The sequence below is a fragment of the Morone saxatilis genome, unplaced genomic scaffold (assembly GCF_004916995.1).
Source record: "Morone saxatilis isolate NCDOM2014 unplaced genomic scaffold, NCSU_SB_2.0 Contig19, whole genome shotgun sequence".
In the NCBI taxonomy this organism is placed as follows: Eukaryota; Metazoa; Chordata; class Actinopteri; family Moronidae; genus Morone; species Morone saxatilis.
Window position 1 is genome coordinate 5,816,623 of NW_023339751.1, and position 16,454 is coordinate 5,833,076.

The 16,454-nt window shown below is 42.2% G+C and overlaps 1 protein-coding gene across 2 annotated transcripts in view; it reads left to right on the forward strand.

Moving 5' to 3' along the window:
• Window positions 1-6: 6 nt before the first annotated feature.
• LOC118329235 (striatin-like) overlaps window positions 7-16,454 on the forward strand; it is a 27,653-nt gene continuing 11,205 nt past the window's right edge. For both annotated transcript variants that reach the window (XM_035663280.1, XM_035663281.1), the window contains exons 1-3: window positions 7-346; window positions 12,145-12,248; window positions 14,957-15,030. In XM_035663280.1, the coding sequence (XP_035519173.1) occupies window positions 134-346; window positions 12,145-12,248; window positions 14,957-15,030 (391 nt within the window). In that variant the 5' untranslated portion in view covers window positions 7-133. The remainder of the gene's footprint in view (window positions 347-12,144; window positions 12,249-14,956; window positions 15,031-16,454) is intronic.

Genomic DNA, 16,454 nt, shown 5'->3' on the forward strand with positions numbered 1-16,454 from the left:
GAGTTCAGTCCCCGGAGCCGAGCAGACGGAGCGCAGTCGAGATACGTTTCTGTGTTTTATTTGCCCTTCCGTCGGTATCTAGCACCTCGAATCGGCGACACACAGCGGACAGAGCTCTCCACCGAGCCCGGCCATGGACGAACAGGCGGGTCCCGGCGTCTTCTTCAACAACAACAACAACTCTGTGTTGCCCGGCGGTGGGAAGGGGCCGCTGCCCGATGGCGACGCTGGGGAGGCGGCCCGGGCGCAGTACAGTATCCCGGGGATCTTACACTTCCTGCAGCACGAATGGGCCCGTTTCGAAGTAGAGAGAGCACAATGGGAGGTGGAGCGGGCCGAATTACAGGTGACCAAAACCCGACACATTTTAAAAAGCACACACGACCACACATTGGAGGCACTACCGCGGGTTTCTTTCTGGTAAAACTCGCGTTTGAGTTTGTGTGTTTGATTGTTCTGCTTACCGGGGTAGCTTTTTTAGCATTAGCTCCGGAGCTAAAGGAGCTGCAGCGCCCCCACTGACCCCGACGGCACGACGCGTGTTTGCGACCTCTTTTTACTGTGGCTTAAACTTTCTGGCTGCTTTAAGAGGTGGAAGACACACTTTGGAGTGGATTTATAGAAAATTAGCTGTAATAAAACCACTAACTTATAGCTAGATTTACCAGTAAAGTAGTTGTGTAGTAGCACAAAGCGGCCACCTACCTACGATTTTTAGTGCTTTTTTATATCTAAACCCATTAAAAAATGACTTGGAGTAAAATATAGTTGTTTCCTTGAGTAGTTTTGATCTCACGGGAGCTGCCAGTGCTGACAGACAACACTTATTAATACACAAGAGACTGTGCAAGTCTTACGTCTTGTTTATGAATATTATCATAAGCTAGCTGCCATGTCACTGCCACTCCTAAGGGAAAATCAAAAATGCTATCGTGTCTGTCCTGGGGAGGGGAAACGTCACAGTGCTTTTAATGAAGTCTTCTTAATTGGTCCACTCTTTCTTTTTATAGCATGTGTGACCCTTGCATGATGCCATCTGTAAGAGACATGAAGGGAAAAGGGAAACCAGACTCAAACTGGGACTTAAAGTAGAAGTTAATCTCTTGCAAACACCCAAGTTCACTCTGAAATCCTTGTTTTGTTGTGGTTTTCTAGTTTAACTGGAATTGTAACTTTCTCTCCATCAAGTTTTATTTCGTATTAACTGTGAACTGTAGACCGTGTGGGAGAATAAAGTGCTGTCTAATGTCATCTTATTGCATGTTTACAGGTGAATAAGTTGGCTGGCAGGTGTAATGCCCTATCACTTGTATGTTAATGGATTTTAACACATTTTAATTTGAGATATGAAGTATTATCCCCAGCCTGCATGATTGATTATTCCCACTTAAAGTATCTACAGAAGGAAAGGTTACTTTGTGCCAGACCATTTAATTATCCAGGGTTTTAGTACGCATTGTTACAGCTTATAACTGTTTAAGTTTCCCCCAAAATCTGGATAGAAATGTTCTTTTCTTTCCATCATTTTGACCCAGTTGTGGGGGGAATAGTTGCTGGATCACAGACAAGAACCAGCACAGACTTTTCTCGGGTCTGTCAGCCGGCAGCTCCATCGACAGACTGACCTCAGCTAACAAAGAGACGAGAGGGAGACACTGCATTGTTTTTAGATCGGTGACGTATACCCCTGCTCGGCGTAGTAGGGTTTTGACTCATCTGGCCCCGAGTATTAAGCTTCCTGTCTGCTGTCATGAAGCAAGCTTATCAGCCAAGCAGCAGCAACTGCGGCAAAGCACAGTGAGGTTGCTAAACGTCTTACTGGGTGGTTTGTTTGTGGCGGCAAACACAGTGCGCGCTCAATTTGAGTTCTTGTTTTTGTTGCACCTAGACCCCAAATGTGAGGCTGGTTGATGGTTTGTACATAATTTACATTTACGGCTTACTCATAATTGCACTCTAATCACCGTGGCACAGTACCTGCCTCATGTTTGAAGATTGAATTCTCTGTTTTGCCAGCTGTGGCCGTTTACTCCTGTTTTAATATCTTCTCTCTGCCAGTGCCGCACTATACCGGAGCAATAATGATGACTCACTCAAGCATTGAAAGGTTTGAAAATCCACATGGGATATTACCTTGTTGTGTCCTTGAGGGATGTGTGTATATATATATTTATATATTGCAAACATATACAGTACTTTCAGCCATAGAAGGTATTGGTAGATTCACTTTCAGGAGAGGGAGGAAGAAAAGAAAGTCATTTAAATGAACGTAAATAGACGTGTATGAATAATGAAAAGTTAAAGTGGGCACAGAGCCTTAATGGAAGGGGCCCTGCAGCATCTGTATGCTCATCCTTATGCAACACACTGCACAAAGTGTTCATCATCGCGTCCACACACTTGATGCTTTAATCACAGAATCAAACCTGACATGTTATCTTGCATGTTTTAAGAAGGTTACGTACATAGTTTCAGACAAAAGCCCGTTGAGAATGTACATAAAGGGATTTCACAACTCAGTGAATACTCTCCTCCCAGGATTTGTTTTGTTGTCGGTTGTATAGACGGTGAATAGAAGACAGTTGAGGCTGTGTCTTCTGTTGCTGTCTGAGAAGGCAAACCCCAGGGCTTGTAGGAATGTCGTCCAGCCAGCCTGTTAGGTCATGCTCAGCCGCTCCTCTCTTCTGGAGCAGCACAGAAACCGTACTGTACATGCCCAACTCGCCCCGCTGCTGCCTCTCTGCGTAATGCACAGGCTGCTGTCATTCATGAGTAGACTCCAGTTGAGGGGGTCATGGATAATCGATTGATTGACTCAGTTATCTGAGTAAAAAAAAAGTGACAATTAACTGATTTATAGTTTAATCTGTAAAATGTCAGAAAATGGTGAAAAAATGACAATTTCCAAATGTCTTGTTTTGTCTCACCAACTGTTGACAAGGAAAAGCAGCGTTCAGTTAGTTGCATTTTAAACTTTACTGCCACTAAATCCTACACATCGATTATCAAAGTGTTTGCTTCACACATCTACAGAGATTTATGATGTAATACAATGAACAGTTCATTGTTTTGACTTCATTTGATGAATGAAGTAAGTAAAAAAACAAAAAACAAGTTGATATCACTCTGCTGTACTGACAGTCACAGATATTTTCCAGCCCTGATGACTGAGGTTGAGTCGAGTTACGCCCTGTACAGGCCAGGCAGTGCTCCAGTGTGCTTCATCAGCCCTCCAGTTATGGGGAAATCCCTGCTCCATAGGGTATCTCCTTGCCAGAAGTATCTGTCAGCAGCCATAATTTGACACCAGGAGAAGGTTGAAGGTGACTCAGGGTGTAAGGTGGCTCTGTGCGGGTGCAGACTGAAACGTGGACCCACTTATCTTCACTGGATAGAAGCGTCTCTTGTATTTCTAAAAGAAAAGCTTTTTCAACATGAGCGAGATCATTGTGTGGCTCGTGTTATTTGATTACTTATCTCCCTGTCGGAGAAGACCGCAGCGAACTGCAGCAGCCTAGAATTAGCCTGCCTCAGTTAGATGAGTTATTACTGGGATCTTATGTTTACTTTTACTAATGGCAAAGCCTGAGGCATATTTAGCTCCACGGTGCGGCATTAAGAAGGACCGAACCAAGAACTAACATATACATGCATATACCATGGCGTTCAGAAATGGGTGTCACCGTCATTCCTCAGTCGAAACAGCGTCCACCCCCGAGCTGCAGTTATTTTTGTTTGCCCTCCCAGTGTGCGCCTCAGAGTGGGAAAGTACAAAAAAAGTACATGCTTCCTCACCAAGAATGCGTACCGTTTTCTCAACGTTGTTACATTCACGTAGAAACTTTAGGCTCTGCAAATGTTGATACCATTTCACATCGTGTCTCACGTAACCAGGATGTAGACCACAAAGACACGTCTCCATCCTCCATCACAGGTTTAATACAGACAGTGGTAATATTCAGTAGAAGCACCACAAAGACAGTCAGCGCTGTGTGTGTATCAAATATTCGCAGATAATTACAGATAATGGTGAGTAGTTTAAAGGAGCCTGAAGGGACCCTTGTTTATTAACTAAAGCCCGGTCCTCTGAGCTTTGCTCTACTGTCCCTGTTGGACACACACCAGAGCCTTTCTCTACGCTGTAAAGCCGCCTTGTCAGCCTGTTAATTCCCTTCCCGTTCCTTCATTCACACTTACAGCCTTCATCTGTCTACGTGGGAGTGCGGGCCAGCTGCCTGGTGCCACAGAGTTGCATGCTTCGCCCCGGTTTTACAATAAATCTGAGGTCGCCAGTCTGTCAGTTGTAAATTGGTGGTACTCACCAGGTCAAATGGGGAGAATGGTATTTTTTTTTATGTATACATCTACGTATAGATTATAATTATGTCATTCACTTGATATGGCCGTGTGCATTTTTATTAATTGTTTTATTTCTTTTCCTTTGACATGTGTTTTAACATGTGATAACTGGATACTGCTGGGGACCTTTATTTAGAAAAACTAAAATCACAATCACAAAAAAACTCACAAAAGGAAAGCAGCATTAGCCCAAGTTGAATCATTTTGCATCATATAAAAGGATATTAAAGGGGAGCTCACCCAGTCCTTGCTGCAGTGGCCATGAGTACTAATATAGTGCGAACAACAACACAGCAAGTACTCTAACTAACGTTAGTTATGCTGCGGGTTTGCAAACTGTCGCTGAAGTTGCTGCTGCTGCTTTCCCAGAGCAAGCACACGTCACTCTGTTACTATAGCTAACATCACAACAACAGCATATTGGCAAACTAGAAAGTCATTTAACGTTATCTGACACACAGTTCCAGCTGGAATAACAAGTTAGTGTTGTGTTTCTCCGCCCGATCCGCTTTGTTCGTTTCCTGTTTACAGTGACGAGTCTGTGTACAACCACCGGCTGAAAGCCAGCAGACAATAAGGAGATATTTAGTGAAAAAAGGGAGTATTAAAATGGCATTAAACCGCCTTTCAGGATTGGGGAAGCCCAAGGGTTAAGGTGCCAGTCATTCTTCATTCTCCAGTTCAGCTGTGGCTGCCTTTTATTGGGTTCTTACTTTGTTTCTGATGCTGGCTAGCAACTGGACGAGTGATCACATTGTGCCAGAAATGAGAGTCAGAGTCTTTGTGAAATGATTTTCTCCCATTTCGAATCTTCTTGGCTCTGCAGTGTATCTTTACTCTCTGTTGTAAATGTTGCTTTCACCACGGTTCTGCCTGGACCACACCTTACAGTCACACGGCCTATTTGTCAGAGAGAAAATGCTGATGTTGAAAAATGTAGCTCTTTGCCTGCATACAGTATGTGTGAGCGTGCTCCGTGTACCTTTATGTAATATTAATGCAGCAACATGGGATGCAGCACCCTCGTCCCCGAGATGCCCAACATGCTGCCTTTTGTTTGCACCCCCTGTGAAGTAGCACTGCAGTGTCATCTTGACGGCAAAGTGTAAAATGAAGCTCGAATGGAAACTTGTGACGAGATTAAAAGAACGGTTTCCCCTCAAAGGTTTAGGAGATAAGAGGAGACATATTTTTTGACTCTCTGGCAGTAGAAGGAGTTTTTTTTTTATTGTTTTCTGGGTTTTGTACGAGAGGTGAAAGGCACAGCTTGGCTCATTCCAGATAACTGTGCAGAAATCTTTAATAAATCCCCGTTTGAGCAGTCAGCGTCTCACCCTGACCCTCAGAGCAGTCCTGAATCTGTGCTCGTGGACATGAGCAGGGTGAATCGATGTGCAGTGTGTCCGCATTTGAAGGAGTGAGCTCGAGACATGATCACAGGTCCTCAGCATTTCACAATGTAACTCGCTGCTTCTGTGGCACAGGAGGAGCAAAATGGAGCAGTGGATTAAGCTAAGCAGTTTGTTTGATACCCACACCCGACAGTCAGTCTGATGATTGTGTAATACGTGTACATGTAGTCACTATGGAGCCTTCTTACAGATGCTCTCCGAGACAGAAATGTGGCTGTGGAAAGATAATCGGTTTCAGTGCAAAGACTTGTAAAAAGGAGGCGAAGAGACAGCTGGATGTGAAACTGGAGGCCATTCAGGAAGGTAAAAGATAATCCACCTAAACTGAAATGATGGGTTTTTGTGAGACAGTACAAATTTGCTGCCCCTTTTTTAATATTCCTGGATGTATGAGACCATTGTGGACAAAGTTACAAATCATTGAGCAGGCCTGCTTTATGGCAGTATTGGATTTTGTGATTTATGAACTGCTTTGTCGGGTGTTTTTATTTGCTGCGTTTGCCAAAAAACAATCTACATCCAGGGTATCTGCAGGTGTTGAAAGGTATTAAAAGCACTGAATTCGAGTTCCTCAAAAGAGGCCATAGAAGGTATTAAATGACCACTGTGTAGGATTCAGTAGCATCTAGAGATGAAGTTGCAGATTGCAAACATTTGAATACAGCTCAGTCTTCCAAACGTGTAGAAGAAACTGTAGAAACAGGACGGTTCAACAGGGCGGCCTCCGATTAAAATATCAAACACAGTTATTCTTATTTGCAGGTGATTTGAAAACATTTGGATATTCCTTTTCTGCCAATAGTTACACACCTATAAACCTGAAGTAGGATTGTTTTGACAGATGATTGTGCTGCAGGAGGAAGACTTCTGTCCGCACCAACAGACCTATAACAAGTACTGTCTCTACTGCTATCTACAGTAGTTAGAAGGTCTTATAATGGGCAACTGCAAGCTTTAATTAGATGCATTTAATAAGTTTTCATTGGTTAATCCATCCATCCATTTTGTGGAACGTGTCACTGTATATAATAATAAATAACTCTGAGCGATATCATCATTGTCCCTATTGGTTTTCCATATTATTATATTATATTTTCATGCTTCACAAATGTAATTCTATGTGGTTTAAAAACAGTTAAAAACAGGACAGTTAAGGAAACGCATACATTTGCATTGCATCTAATACTAATTTTATGAGTAAATCTTTATATGGATGAGTACATAAACCAATCAGTGGTTATGTGATTTTCATTCTATAAGAGTCTATAAATATTCAACCTTTAACCTTCTGTGCTCGAAGTGAAGCCATAAAGAAGTTGATCTGTGGCGACGTTCTCGGCGGACAAACAGAAAATGCTCCGCTGTAGCCACGTTACAGTCGTCCCCACCCCGACAACCCTCTCCTGCTTCAGTTGTTTTGCTGCCTTTTCTCTCTCTTGCTACTAGTGCGATGGCATGTGTGGAATGTACTTGGCTCGTCATCAGGTCGGCCTTCACGGGGCTCATTGGTTTGCGGTAACTGCGAGAGTAAACCCGGTGTTGGCTGAAAGAAAGGTTGTTTGCATTGTAAACGTGGGATTTACACCAGCCCCCTCTGCCTTCTTCGGCTCCGACCGCGGGCCTAAAGGACAAGCATGTGTGACCATTTTGTTTGTGAGTAAGCCTTGAGGTTGTAGGAGTATCCGGTGATCTTTTATTTTTTTTTTTTACAAATGGAGTGAGCTCAGTCTTGCAGCTCAGATGTTCTGCATTTTTCACAGTGTTCACTCTGTCTAGATTAAATGGCCTCATTGTGTTGTAGATGTCTTTGGTGATGATGCGGAACGAGTCTGGGAGAAAACATGTCTGGAATTCACAAATCTTAGACTTTAAAGTCTGGTCTAATTATAAATAGTGAGGATTTTGTTTGTAGTCATCCCACATTCATTGACTGAAAGGTTGAAAAGAATATATAAAATTTGATGGAGTTGTTTTCTTCTGTGTCCTTTTGTCTGTGTAATCCACTGAAAACAATGTGTGGTTAAATCTCATGCTAGTTAGATGACTAGAAATGAAGAAATAAAACAGATTTAAACTAGTACAGCAACAATCAAATTCGACTTATTTGCACTGAAAAGAGACATAAAGTCTTATCTCTTTTTAAAACTTTCAATAAGTGAAAAGAGCTGAACTAAAATCTGTGTTTGTGCCGTTCTGTCTTCAAATGTGTCTCAAATTGTGATGTAGTAGGACTGGAAGCTGCTGTCCGTCCATTATTCCTTGTTTTACTATTTTAATTAAGAGTAGAAAATTGACACTGAAACTAAGTTTGACGACACGCCAAAGCAGAAAGTATTGCGACCAACTTTCATACCTTGGCTTGCCAGAATGTAGCGAGTGTTTGGTGTTTATTTTTCACCCTAGCTATCTCCTCTGCCTCCTTTTCCTGTCTCCGAAAAGCCCTGCGCTCTAGATGGATGCCCCATGCTACATGTCTCTTACTCAGACAGACTAAGGAGCTCCTTATCCAGCAGCCCAATAATGCAGGCAGTGTGAGGCCGGGAATTAAATGCTTCCTGTGTCTCTTTATGGCCGGAGTTGACTCATTGCATTCCTCCCAAGGTTAATGTTTGATGGAGGAGAGATGGCGAGCCAGAGATTCACAGAGCCGCACTCTTCTCTATCTCTGGCACCGCAGGACGCCAGGGCTCCCTGGGCCAGCACTTCATTTGGATAAGGAAGTGAACGCTCGCTCGCTCTATCAATCAACGCAGATGTACAGTTTCATCCACAGCGAAAAATGAGTCAGTGTGCAGTCTTTTGACATTTGAGGTAACATGAACAACCTACCTAGCTTCTTGTGTGGCCATGCTTTTAGCTCCAGTTGTTGTTTTCTCTGTTGATTAAATTGTGACACTTTTTTATTGATCATTTATTGTTGGTTTTTTTGCCTTTCCGCTCAGCGTTTTTGACATCTGAGCCGGAAAGATCGACCGCGTTCAGCTGGACATCAAGAGAGGTTTAATGGAAAATAGCTCTGCAATTAGCCTAATGATGAGGTATTTGTAGGCTCTGCAGCCCAGTTGCATGTGATACAGCTTCAATGCCCAAAGGCAGTGGTCCTCACTGATATTTGGATTGGAGCCACTTTAGCCAGAGTAAGTTATTTTGGGAGCCACACAGTCTGGCCCAATCCAAACAGTGATAATTTTCCATATGCAATATTTTCCTAATGCCTTATTTGTGCCCCTTTTTTATCCTCCAAAGACACAAAGTGATCCCTGCTTTGTTAAATGTAAGCAACGTGTTCAGTCGTTGTCATCTCAACAATTATTTTCCTCCTGTCATATCCGAAAACCTTTTCAGTCCACCTACTGGGACGAATCAATATTTTTCATCAGGTAAAAAAACCGAATGCCTTACCCACTCCTCTGTGACTCCTGGGGCTGTGTGTTTTCTTCACTTGTCATTGTCTGCCGAGCTTCACTGTCACCAGCCTTATAAATGCACCAAAAGCCTTTTTTGTGAAGTTTAACCTTTTTCTGGAGCTGCTTTTCTTCTCGTTGTGGCTTTTCTGTTTTTAATGCTCAATGATACCGGCTCAAGGATGTGGAAAGTCAGATGCATACTAAGCGTCGTTAACATTGTTGTCAATCCTGAATGCATTAGTATAGATCCAGCTGAGGATAGAGGAGGGATAAGGAACCTGAGACTGTGTAGACGTAATAGGGAGAGTGATGTATGTGTTGTGCTCACCCACCTTTTCAAGAGCATCAATTGTTGGCGTCTGTGCAGACTGCTAGCATGCGACGGTTGCCAACTAAACTCTGTGCTGTTTACACCGTCAAACTGAGAAGCATTGCCCTAAATCCTAAGGGCACCAGAGCTCTAGCGGGCAGGTGGCTACGAGTTCCTCTGCGGAGAGCTGTGGATGCTAAGAAATGCAGTTATTAATACGAGGCAGATTGAAGTGCTGTCATGACTCATTGTTGCAGGCAGCAGTAGCGCTACTTGGTATCCGTGTGAAACTGTGATCCAGCCCACTCAAACTCGCACCATCCTCTGCATGTAGAGTGAAATGCAGGGAATCAAGTTCAATATTAATTCCTTTTAAGATGTTTTAGAATTTGAATCATCCCCAAGATAAAACTGGAATATGCTTTTTGAAGTTGGACAGGAGCGGTTTGGCTCGTGGTGCTTTTCTCTAACCTTGTTAAACAGTGGATCTACATCTATCTCTTCTTTTGGTAATGGTTTACTCTGTTGCAGGTGTTAGTTAATCCAGAATAAGATTTAAACATTTCACACTAATTATTCTGTCATCTAAACTAAGTGGCACTTAAATGCACCTCTTGTGCTCATTGTCTTGCTGGTGATATTCAACAACTGAGATGGACTCTGAAGGAGAGTGTAATTTCAATGAAGTGCTGAAATGGAAACAACAGCATGCTTATCCTCTCTTCTGTAAACAATGAAGCCTTTAGAGACTTGGGCAGCGTCTAGAGTCGCTTGGCAGGCTTCACCTCGCTGTAACCCCTAAAATACAGGACGGACTGTGTGGACAGGTTATGTTGTGATTGGGTTTGGTTTCTCTCTGCTCCTCAGATTGTATGTGGTGAAAGGCAACTTCATGGAGATGCAATATACTCTAAAGGGAAACGGAAAGCTTTAAGGGGAACATTTTTCATGTTTATTGCCCAATTCTTGTGAAAATAGATCATTCATAACTAACTAGTTAATTATTACGGGGTTTTTCTTTAGCACCAACCAAATCTAATCAGAATTAATAGACATTTATATCAACACGGCCCTATAAAGCCAAAAAGCATTAACAGCTTAGAGGGTTGTTTCTGTACTTGTAGAATCTGGAGTTAAGGTACGTAACTAACGGTCTGTTTCGTATAGGCTTCTCCTTCCATGTCTACCGGTACCCGCAAACACAAACTGAAAACCAACATAAAACCTACTGCTGTGAGAAGCGGAGACAATGGTTACGCACTGCAGCGGTCCGGCAGAGAGCAGAGTCGGAGAGAAAACAGCCCTCCGTGCAGCGAGAGGCATGATGGAGAGCGCACAGTTAAAGTACCCCAAATAGTCAGTCTGACAAAACCCTCAATATGCAGTGAGTCAGAGACATCCTGCTGACAGAAACTGAACTGAAATGAGAAATGAAAGAGCAATTAGAAGAGTTAGAATTATAATAAGTTCTCTTTCAAATGTGAACATCTAAAGATATGAATCAAGTATTGTTTTTGTAACTGCATTTTTTGACTCAAACGGACCTCAAACCATGTCACGTGACTTCATGACATTGTAATTCAGTAAACCCTAAGAACAAATATTACTGGGACTGCTACAGAAAATTGCATATGAGCATATATATATGTCCAACAGTATAGACACTCCCACTGACCATACTCAGTCTAACCATATACTAGGTGTCTAGTTTTCTTTCTGTCAGATAATGTTCCTCATCAAGACCAGTTTCTGTAGCTTAAGTGTCAGCTATGTTTCATTTGCAGCTCAGTGGGTAGAGGACCGGAGTCGATGGTTTGGCACAAGAGCAAATCCAAATTAAAGTTCCTCAATTTCTTTTTATTGACTCAAGAATTGTTTTGAATCTAGAATTTGGTCTGAATCAAATCTCGACACCAAAAATCTGAATCAAATTGCGAGATTGCCAAAGATCCCCACTCCTGATTGTAACACCAGATAACGGAGTCCTGCTGAAAGCTAACTAGCCTAGATGCCCTTTAGACTGAGTATCACAGTATGATTTTATCTGTGTTTGACTTTTTTCACATTTGTAAGGGCGAATACGAGTGACTGGCATATATTGTGACGAGTCCAATCTGTACACATCCTGCTCTAAGATAGAGACCTCTCTGCTCGGTGTGTGATCTGCTCTATTTGATTTATCTGCAGCTCATGTACTGTATCCTTCACTGTGAGCTAGCCTCTACCACTCTCATTACAAGTGAGCATGTGCACGCTCGCATGTGTGCAATGTAATGCAATGCTGACTCAGACTGTGCGTCAACAGCTGCTGCCTGAAGAGAGACAGTGGTTTGCAGAGGGAAGAGATTTTAGGGGAGTGGGGCGCTTTGTGTGTGGGAGAGCGAGTAGGTTATATTAAAATAGAATAGTACAGATGGGCTCTTTATTATCCATCATGCCACGCATATTGATTTGACATCCTATTTTAGTCTTGACAGAAGTCGTTGTTCTCAGATGTTGTCTCATGAAGGTTGTTTTTGAAGTCAAGTCTTTGTTGCTAACTAGCTCATATCTAACATGACAAAACAGCGGAAACATTGACTCTATTTATAAACGCTACTTTTAATCTCTTCCTACTTTTTGAAGTGACCTGACAATCCTATTTTTGTGTTTTCAGGCCCAAATCGCCTTCCTGCAGGGGGAGAGGAAAGGTCAGGAGAACCTGAAGAAAGACCTTGTGAGGAGGATCAAAATGCTGGAGTACGCGCTGAAGCAAGAGAGGTGAGTGCCTGAACTCCCACTGCTGCTTCAGCCCACCCACAACACACACAAATACCTCAGCTAGTCTGGAACAACTGCAGTGTTTCCATGTTTTGTACGTTCCCTAAAAATAAATTCTGAGAAATACAGAAAAGGAGAACATGGCGGTGCGAGATTCTCACTGGCCAACAAATCAGCGTCCGCTGCACCTGCACAGAGCTAGCACACTCCAGAGTGGAGCTCTCTGCGTGTTTGATAATGTGTAAATGGGCTGCTGGCGTTTTTAAAAGAATTCCCAGCTTCCTCCTGTTTATATTCAATGCGTACCAGTCTGATGTCTCAGCTGGTGTCAGCAGAAGAAGTAACGGAGTGAGAGATTCCCCCGAGTCCAGCTGGTGTGATGTCTCTGGACAAAAGCATGTGTTGGCATGAAGGCTTTGTTTCCTGTCGTATGCTGATGACTCCACACAGTCCTCTGTAGAAGGACGGGGAAGGAGGAGAAAGGAATTATCTCTCCACCTAAGAGAAACTCACCGTTGCGGCGGTCTTTCTCCAGTAAACAAGAAGACTTGCATTGTTCTCATTCTCATGTGCATTAGCCCGTCACCGGCAAACAAAAGGTCCCTGTGGTAGCGGTGGTGATACACTTTGCATTTCCTTCCCTCCTCGACACTTGGCTGCACCCTGGAACAGAGATACAGTGGTGACTTCAACACGTCTTTATTAATGTGACTTTAAGCCATTGAGCAAGTCATTCAGGCAGCGGTAGCCCTCTACAAAAACTGAACACATAGTTCTCATTTATTTTGGATACATGTAAAGAATTTATGACAGGTTTTTCCATCAGCACAGCTTCGGGTCAGTGAATTTAAAGAATCATTATAATAATTACAAGTTGGGTTTTATTAAGGCATATTCCTCGAGGTAATTTCTGAAAACGAGCAGCCAGACGGCCCGACAGGTTTTAAATAAACCCCCAGATTACCCAGATGTATTCAGAACAGAAGCAGAAGGCGAACTGTAAAATTATTACCCAAACTGTCTCTTATAAACATCCATCACAGGTTACAGACTGACGTCCTGGTCGAGCTTTGACCCACCATACTTAAAGTATTCCTGTGTAATGAGGGATTATCATGGACATTTCAGGTGCTTTCCCTGTCAGTTTTCCCTGTAAATTTTATGGTTTTCTTGTTTACAGCCTTTCTGATCATGTGACAGCTTGTGGTTCTTTCCCTGTCATACTTAAGTTATAATATACCAGAATTATCCTTCTGACATTCATCAAATTATTATATGTAGCTCACATTTTGACCACTCCTTTGCAGGTGTGATTTAATGCTGTCACCGTGTAGTCAGGCAACTGTCACTGTCTACTCCCTCAACACTAACCACAGAGGAAGTACTCAACTGCTCTGTGGCCGACAGTAAAAGAGTCTGGTTGTGTTAGACAGCTACGAGCTGGGAATGTGAGGAATTCTATGAATGCACAGCAAAACACGAGCTCTGTAAAGCAGAAACGGACAAGTAAAGGTTAAGAATAGAAAACTGGGATGGGCTGTAGGTATCATAATTTGAGCTGGGAGATTGTCCAGCCTAACGGGAGCCTTAACACGACGGAGTTAGACAGGTGTCGTAATAGGTTAGTGCTCATTCCTCCAGTCAGCTCAGAGGTTAGATACATTTTACCTGCGTGTGCTCTATGAGGAGCATCATCATTTGGTGTGTTAAGCATGGAATCGTCCTCTGGCTGTTTGTAGTGTATATTTATCCACTTTTCTCCAGTGACATCAGTGCATACTCTGCTTCAGGAGCAACACTTAGCCCAGGATTACTACCACTTCCCCATGTTGCTAAGCAACGGGTCATGTCTGCGAGGGTATCTGAAAGCAATATCAGAAATGGCTTTCTGAATGTAGGATGTGCCCAATTTAAAATGAATTTGATTTTGATGGGGGTTGCTTCCTCTGGATCACGGAGGGAGTAGGGCAGGCGGTGTGAAAGCTCTCCTTGTATTGACTCTTCACCTCTGATATTGATGTGTGCAGTCACTGGATGAAACCGCATCTCACTATTGCAAATAGATGAAAGCTACACATATATGTAAATATACCTATATCAGTTTGTTAATGCATTTTTTTTTGTGAATCACCTTTTATTAGAAATCTGTTGTGGTCGTATGTGTATGTTTATATTATTGTTTTACACATTGTTGGTCTAAATTGATCATTCCAATGAAATTATAATGCCAAACAAGCATTAAGTATTCAGTATTTTGTTTGTGAGCAAAGTCTGATTATAAAATTGTAATTTTATAATGATATGTGATCAGTCAGTCCATAGACAGAAAATTATCTTATCTTGGTCTCCTGTGATAGTAAATGTAATATCTTATGAATATCAGATAAAACGAGCTATTTGAATATGCCTAATTGCCGATTTTTCACCGTTTTATAGAACAAATAATGAAAATGATTGTTATAGTAGTTGCCGCCCTTTTTATCTTATCACTATCTTAACATTAAAAAAAAGACGCACATACACGTGAATCAGTCTAACAAGCTAACGTGTTTGTGAGAAGTGGAGCAAGTTGCTGTCGGGACGACTTTCAAAGCTTATGCAGATGCCATGCATAATGAGTTTTTTTGAAATAGCTTCTTCTTAGACCTTTTTGATCAGCCCCTGTTTGCTTATTTGTCTGTCTCTTTTTTTTCTCTCTTCACTTTCAGAGCAAAGTACCACAAGTTAAAATATGGGACAGAGTTAAATCAAGGTGATATGAAGCCTCCGAGCTACGACTCTGGTAAGTCCTCTTCATACTAAATCACAGTGTTGAGTTCACATACCTCAAGTGACAGGACTGTTGCGAGTGTGTAGGCTGCATTCATGTTGAATCTTGTTTGCCTCGATAGCGTTCTTTCTCAGTGTCCTTTCCCAAATGCTGAATGAGTGCTGTTGTTGGGATGTTGGGCAAAGTCCGGGACGATTACACTTCCACTTTTACTTTTGATGAAGACACGCCCTATGAAGGCTCGGTTCACTAGAATTACAAAAAAACATTTTTTCTCTCTCCTCTAGTGGCATCTAGTCACACAGCCATGCAGATAGTTGAACTATCCAGAATAACAGAGACATTGTTTCTGAAAAGAGATATTATTTAATGCTGAAGTTTAATTAGACCTAAAATACTTGAGTCGAATAATTGATGAGCTGATGTACAGATAAGGAATGGCTGAACTAATTTTTCAAGCAAAAATGCCAAACATGACCCAGTTTCAGCCTCTCAATTGTGAAAAATTGCAGCTTTTCTTTTTCTTACATTATAGTAAACTGAATCTCTTTTGCATATTTCAATTTGAATCAAATTTAATCCTTCAACTGTATGAAATTGTGATAAGCATTTTGAACCATTTTCTGACAATTACAAACCCAACGATTAATCTGCAGTTTAATCTTTAACAAAGATAATTGTTAGTTGCAGCCATGAATGTAAATCTTTAATTCTGTGAGCACTGCAAATGAAATTATTCCTTAAGAGCTTAGAAATATTGGAAATTTGAGCATTTATTCAGTGGCAGCTCCACCTGCAGATGAAGATTGTGCGATACAATCGAAAAGCTCCAAGACAGCTACTAAATGGATGTTGTGGTGAGATTGTTTTATCAAGTGACTCTGTTTTTTTTTCAAGTACTCTAAAGCCAAACTCTCTGCATGGCTAAATTCCACTAGAGTTGAATAAGAAATATGCACACAGCTTCCATAAATGAAGCTTAAACTACTTTATCTAAAATGTTACTCTCATTTTTCAGTGTTCATCTATCACAGTACTTTGTTTTACCGCGGTATCACTCATCTATCAGTGCACTACCTGTTTCTCGTTGTATTATTGTAGTTTAATTAGCCTCTCATGTTCAGGTCCTCTGCCATCATTAAGTCAGATTGCGACATTTCCTCTCCTCTCTCCTCATCTCTATTCATGAGGGCCGTTCAAAGCAGCCGAGCCCTTGAAGTGTTGATGAATGAGGGGAGGGGAGGGGGAGGTGAAGGGGAGAGGTGTTAGGTGGAGGGGATGGAAGAGGGGGAGATGAAGAGTGGGAGGTGTTGCTCGTATGGTGGCGCACCTGCCCGCTCCTCCTCGCCCTCTTGATTTAGGCATGACCCACTTTTTGAGGCACCCTCGTCTGTCTGCCCCGCCAAATCAACCCTTCGACACACACACACACACAC